Here is a 7314-nt window from a genome sequence, read left to right on the forward strand (position 1 = left end):
AAGGGTGAATGTAAGGATACTTCGGCTGACTGCTATAACGGACATGTTTTATTAAGAAGAATCTAGGAGAAAATTGTACAGAAAAGAGTGAATGTAAGGATACTTTGGCAGATTGCTATAATGGAACATGTTTTATTAAGAAGAATCTTGGTGAAAATTGTACAGAAAAGGGTGAATGTAAGGATACTTTGGCTGACTGCTATAACGGAACATGTTTTATTAAGAAGAATCTAGGTGAAAATTGTACAGAAAAGGGTGAATGTAAGGATACTTCGGCTGACTGCTATAACGGAACGTGTTTTATTAAGAAGAATCTAGGTGAAAATTGTACAGAAAATGGTGAATGTAAGGATACTTTGGCTGACTGCTATAACGGAACATGTTTTATGAAGAAGAATCTAGGTGAAAATTGTTCAGAAAAGGGTGAATGTAAGGATACTTCGGCTGACTGCTATAACGGAACATGTTTTATTAAGAAGAATCTAGGTGAAAATTGTTCAGAAAAGGGTGAATGTAACGACACATCAGCAGATTGCTATAATGGAACATGTTTTATTAAGAAGAATCTAGGTGAAAATTGTACAGAAAAAGGTGAATGTAACGACCCTTCGGCTGACTGCTATAATGGAACATGTTTTATTAAGAAGAATCTAGGTGAAAATTGTACAGAAAAGGGTGAATGTAAGGATACTTTAGCAGACTGCTATAACGGAACGTGTTTTATTAAGAAGAATCTAGGTGAAAATTGTACAGAGAAGGGTGAATGTAACGACACATCAGCAGATTGCTATAATGGAACATGTTTTATTAAGAAGAATCTAGGTGAAAATTGTACAGAGAAGGGTGAATGTAACGACCCTTTGGCTGACTGCTATAACGGAACATGTTTTATTAAGAAGAATCTAGGTGAAAATTGTACAGAAAAGGGTGAATGTAAGGACACATCAGCAGACTGCTATAACGGAACGTGTTTTATTAAGAAGAATCTAGGTGAAAATTGTACAGAAAAGGGTGAATGTAAGGATACTTCGGCAGATTGCTATAATGGAACATGTTTTATTAAGAAGAATCTAGGTGAAAATTGTACAGAGAAGGGTGAATGTAAGGATACTTTAGCAGACTGCTATAACGGAACGTGTTTTATTAAGAAGAATCTAGGTGAAAATTGTACAGAGAAGGGTGAATGTAACGACACATCAGCAGATTGCTATAATGGAACATGTTTTATTAAGAAGAATCTAGGTGAAAATTGTACAGAAAAAGGTGAATGTAACGACTCTTCGGCTGACTGCTATAATGGAACATGTTTTATTAAGAAGAATCTAGGTGAAAATTGTACAGAAAAGGGTGAATGTAAGGATACTTTAGCAGACTGCTATAACGGAACGTGTTTTATTAAGAAGAATCTAGGCGAAAATTGCACACAAAAGGGTGAATGTAAGGATACTTCGGCTGACTGCTATAACGGAACATGTTTTATTAAGAAGAATCTAGGTGAAAATTGTACAGAAAAGAGTGAATGTAAGGATACTTTGGCTGACTGCTATAACGGAACATGTTTTATTAAGAAGAATCTAGGTGAAAATTGTACAGAAAAGAGTGAATGTAAGGATACTTTGGCTGACTGCTATAACGGAACATGTTTTATTAAGAAGAATCTAGGTGAAAATTGTACAGAAAAGGGTGAATGTAAGGACACATCAGCAGACTGCTATAACGGAACGTGTTTTATTAAGAAGAATCTAGGTGAAAATTGTACAGAAAATAGTGAATGTAAGGATACTTCGGCAGATTGCTATAATGGAACATGTTTTATTAAGAAGAATCTAGGTGAAAATTGTACAGAAAAAGGTGAATGTAACGACTCTTCGGCTGACTGCTATAATGGAACATGTTTTATTAAGAAGAATCTAGGTGAAAATTGTACAGAAAAGGGTGAATGTAAGGATACTTTAGCAGACTGCTATAACGGAACGTGTTTTATTAAGAAGAATCTAGGCGAAAATTGCACACAAAAGGGTGAATGTAAGGATACTTCGGCTGACTGCTATAACGGAACATGTTTTATTAAGAAGAATCTAGGTGAAAATTGCACACAAAAGGGTGAATGTAAGGATACTTCGGCTGACTGCTATAACGGAACATGTTTTATTAAGAAGAATCTAGGTGAAAATTGTACAGAAAAGAGTGAATGTAAGGATACTTTGGCAGATTGCTATAATGGAACATGTTTTATTAAGAAGAATCTAGGTGAAAATTGTACAGGAAAAGGTGAATGTAACGACTCTTCGGCTGACTGCTATAAAGGAACATGTTTTATTAAGAAGAATCTAGGTGAAAATTGTACAGAAAAGGGTGAATGTAAGGATACTTTGGCTGACTGCTATAAGGGAACATGTTTTATTAAGAAGAATCTAGGTGAAAATTGTTCAGAAAAGGGTGAATGTAACGACACATCAGCAGATTGCTATAATGGAACATGTTTTATTAAGAAGAATCTAGGTGAAAATTGTACAGAGAAGGGTGAATGTAACGACCCTTTGGCTGACTGCTATAACGGAACATGTTTTATTAAGAAGAATCTAGGTGAAAATTGTACAGAAAAGGGTGAATGTAAGGACACATCAGCAGACTGCTATAACGGAACATGTTTTGTAAAGAAAGACTTTGGTGAGTCATGTTCGGAGCCAGCTGAGTGTAGGAATTCGTCTGCAATTTGCTTTCTCTCTGTATGCACATTACCTGGTGACCTTGGTGATAACTGTACTGACGTCACAGATTGTGTCGACGTCACTAACTGCACTGGCGTCACTGGTTGCGTCCAATCTTCATATGCGTGCCTGGATAGCCACTGTGTGATGATGAAAGGTCTGGGGGATAATTGTTCTGACACGAGAGAGTGTTCCGGTTTTAACCAGTCAGCCGTCTGTCACAAGCGAGTCTGCTTCATTCTGAGGGAGTTTGGTGAACTGTGTGACGACTTGTCTGACTGCAGGAACAGTTCAGCGATCTGTCTAAACGACGCGTGCTTCCTGCCCAGAGAACTAGGTGAGGCGTGTGTGGATCCAGAACAATGCAGGAATACGTCAGCAGATTGTTTTAATGGGAAATGTTTCATTAAGAAGGCGCTAGGGGACGCTTGCAGTGACTCTAAAGAGTGCAAGAACGCCACTGCTGTTTGTTTGAACGGAATTTGTTTTGTTAAGAAAGATATCGGGGAGAACTGTACACAAAACAATCAATGTAAAGTCACTACCGCTGAGTGCTATAATGGGAAGTGTTTCGTTAAGAAAACTATTGGCGAGAACTGTACAGAAAAGGGCGAATGTATAGATGCGTCAGCAGACTGCTATAATGGGTCGTGTTTTATTAAAAAGAAACTCGGGGAGAATTGTACAGAGAAAGGACAATGCGCGAATTCTTCAGCAGATTGTCTTAATGGGAAATGCTTTGTTAAAAAGCGACTGGGGGAGAAGTGTATTCTGAAGGTGGAATGCGCAGTCGACGATGCTGAATGCATTGGTGGAAAGTGTTTTCTTCCAAAGGAGCTGGGAGGCGCGTGTAACAGCAGACGGGAATGCAGAGACTCCGCGGCGTTCTGTGTGAATGGTTCATGCGTCTTGCTGAAATCTGCTGGAGAAAACTGTACCCACACAAACCAGTGTGACGTCAATCTGCTGTGTGACGCTGGTGTGTGTTCTCAGGGCTCGCCTGGTGTACAGGTGTGCAATACCAGCATGCAGTGCGCTAACTTCATGGAGTGTGTGAACAGCAAGTGTCATTCGAGGAAAGGTGAAGGTCAATCGTGTGGCCAGGGAGTCGAATGCTCCTCTGTGCTCAGGTGTATTAACGGAACTTGTGTGGCTCCAAAAGATGAAGGAGAGGACTGTTCATCGACAGACCAATGTGCGGATCCATTTAAGTGCGTTAATGGCGTCTGCTTCCGGTTAAAGGTCGAAGGTCAGTCATGTAATTTAACAGACGAATGTAGCGATTCTTTACAATGTATTCGCGGCGTCTGCTTTAGGTTGAAAGTTAAAGACGAATCATGTACTTCGAGTGAAGAATGCAATGAGCCTTTGAAATGTGTTGATAAAGTTTGTTTTGCCTTCAAGTTGGAGGATCAAACATGCACTTCGACAGAACAATGTACTGGACCTTTAAAGTGTGTCAATGACGTTTGTTTCGTGTTGAAGTCGGAGGATGACGCATGCACTTCGACAGAGCAATGTACTGGGCCTTTAAAGTGTGTCAATGACGTTTGTTTCGTGTTGAAGTCGGATGATGACGCATGCACTTCGACAGAACAATGCGCTGACCCTCTGGAGTGCGTCAGTGACAAATGCTTCAGACTCAGGCTGGAAGGTCAATTGTGCAGCTCTACAAGAGAGTGTTCCAAATCCCTGGCGTGTCTGGGTCGCACGTGTACCAGACTGAAGTCAGCGGGAGAACTGTGTGACAGACTCGACTGCGCCGCCCAGCTCACGTGTCGAGACCGAGTCTGCGTCCAGCTCAAGCAGATCGGGGAGCAGTGCCACGTCACTTCCGATTGTCTCGACACTTCCGGCCAATGCAGCAGCGGTACGTGTGCATGTATCCCGGGCTACACGGAAGCTGTTAACAAAACGCTGGGGGTGAAAATGTGCGCTAAGTCAGGTCAGTTATCGTTTACACTTCGTTGCGCTCAATTATTGAATTATTTAATTTAACATGTTAACTTTTGCTGTTGTTGTCATACTGGTCAGCGTCTTCTCAGCTTTATTTATGTCAACCTCTTACAATGTTTTGCTAAGTTTGATGACTAACTAGTATAAAATACATGGACAGCTAGTTGAAATGAAAAAGGCCATTTATTGGTGACATAATAAATGACGAGAACTGACATATTCATATATATATCTAGTTAGATAACAACAATATATGTAATGCATTAAATTTAACTATATTATCACTGATAAATTTGTGTTATTACCATGTCATCAAGGATGTGGGCAACATTATTCGCCGTAAGAATTAATGTCATGTACTGTTGAATATTCAAATTAAGCGGAATACTAAAACTCTACTAGTAAATACCACAATTATACAACTTAGTGTACTGGGTGGGATGGAGGGTTATTTAATGGAATCTTCGTTGATTAATAGTAATTACCAATACTTAACAGCGCCCTCTATTAGATCTTTGATCAAGTACCATAACCGCGAGTTTCAAGTGATAGGACGAGTTGTCTTTTCATGCTTAATTTTGGATTTCAACAGTTTACATAAATAGATTTAACTGCATTAAATAACATTTTATGACTTCCAAGCGATGTTTTATCTACATCAACTCAGGCCTTCTCTACATCAACTCAGGCCTTCTCTACATCACCTCAGGCCTTCTCTACATCAACTCAGGCCTTCTCTACATCACCTCAGGCCTTCTCTACATCACCTCAGGCCATCTCTACATCACCTCAGGCCATCTCTACATCACCTCAGGCCTTCTCTACATCACCTCAGGCCATCTCTACATCAACTCAGGCCATCTCTACATCAACTCAGGCCTTCTCTACATCACCTCGCTAGTTTACACGCATATATGTGTGTCTATTTCTTCTTTTGGGGGGCGAGGCGAAGCCCTGTAGTAAAGTGTTCGGCTGATGCGCGGTCAGTCTAGGATTGATCCCCTTCGGTGGCCCATTTCTGGTATATCAAAGGCCTCGTATATCAAAGGCCATGGTATGTGCTATACTGTTTGCGGATGGTGCATATAAAATATATTTTGCTATTAACAGAAAAATGTAGTGGGTTTCCTTTCTAAGACTGTATGTCTGAATCACCAAATGTTTGACATCCAACAGCCGATGATTAATAAATCAATGTGCTCTAGTGGTGTCGTAAAACAAAACAAACTTTTAAACCTTTGCTTCTCCTGAAGATACAGGTGCATACTTTCTGTAGCACTGGTTACAAAACACCCCTGCGCGTGCTGTAACCTCACCGTGGTGCAGGGGTGTAACATTCTCTTTGAGAATGGCTAATACAGCACAAATACATTTTGAGTAAAAGTCAGTATCTATCTGTGATACTTGTGTTTTTGCACGGTTCTTTACACGGTGTTTTTGTTTAAATCTTGAATTTTTATATTGATGTTGATCATCTCTTTATTTGTTTGCATTACCATAGTTTGACACCCAATAGCCCATGTATTTATTCATTGGTTATAAGACAGTTTAAAATGTTATTTATTACATATACAGTGGAATCTCGTTGGGACGATCTCGGAAAGGTCGAATACACCGCAACACTCGAACCAAAAACAAAGTCCCGTGTTATACTTACACGTTGTTGACCGAATGGTTAGGTCGAACTACCCGATGAGTCAAATACGTTCTCTCGAGCACCGTCGGGATTCGAGCCAATGGGATTCCACTGTATATTAGGCAAGTAACAAGTGTATAATATAATCGATTTTGTGTTCTTCTTTTTCAGAATTCCACGGTTCAGTTCCAGTATCAGGTATGTTATTGTCTGTTTGAGATATGTTTTCGTATGCATGTTTTTTCTGTCCGTTATCCGTGAATCCGTAATATATAAATCCGTGACATGTCTGTGTTTCCATGTTATCCGCGAACCGTGCGTGATCTGGGTACGTGAATTTGGAATAGCTTTTGAGCAATGTTTCACAGATCATAGAAGCTCGGAATCCCACGAAAAATGACGTCATACGGAAAAAAGCATCATCATCATCACCATCATCAACAACATAATCATCAGCACCATCAACATCATCCTCAGCAGCAGCATCATCATCATCATCATCAACATCATCGTCATTAACATCATCATCATCATCACCATCAACAACAACATCATCAACAACATCACCATCATCATCATCTTTATCAAATACCACAATAATAATAATAATAACAATAATAACAATAATAATAATAATGTTTTAACTCTATACAGTTTTAACATGTTAATGTCTATTGAAGGTCCAGGCACGTCTACCCTGGACAGTGTCCGACTTCACTAATGACTGTGTCCAGGGCACTTTGGGAAAAAATAAAGGACATAAACAAATATAACAGTGTTTATAACAATTAAACAAAGCGAACAACATAATAAACAATATAAAGTTTGTTTTGTTTAACGACACCACTAGAGCCCATTGATTTATTAATCATCGGCTATTGGATGTCCAACATTTCGTTAATTTAACGTATAGTCTTCAAGAGTAAACATAACTAATCTGGTATATCAAAGGCTGTGGTATGTGCTATCCTGTTTGTGGGTTGGTCCATATAAAAACATCCCTTGCTATTA

At 39.4% G+C, this 7314-nt stretch overlaps 1 protein-coding gene across 1 annotated transcript in view; it reads left to right on the forward strand.

Annotated features, from left to right (window-relative positions):
- Positions 1-7024, forward strand: part of LOC121373480 (fibrillin-2-like) — a 49620-nt gene extending 42596 nt beyond the window's left edge. Inside the window, exons 13-15 of the mRNA XM_041500147.1 lie at positions 166-4656; positions 6475-6501; positions 6984-7024. Coding sequence (XP_041356081.1) covers positions 166-4656; positions 6475-6501; positions 6984-7024 — 4559 coding nt within the window. The remainder of the gene's footprint in view (positions 1-165; positions 4657-6474; positions 6502-6983) is intronic.
- The last annotated feature ends 290 nt before the right edge of the window (positions 7025-7314 follow it).

The sequence above is a fragment of the Gigantopelta aegis genome, chromosome 5, assembly GCF_016097555.1.
Source record: "Gigantopelta aegis isolate Gae_Host chromosome 5, Gae_host_genome, whole genome shotgun sequence".
Lineage (NCBI taxonomy): Eukaryota > Metazoa > Mollusca > Gastropoda > Neomphalida > Peltospiridae > Gigantopelta > Gigantopelta aegis.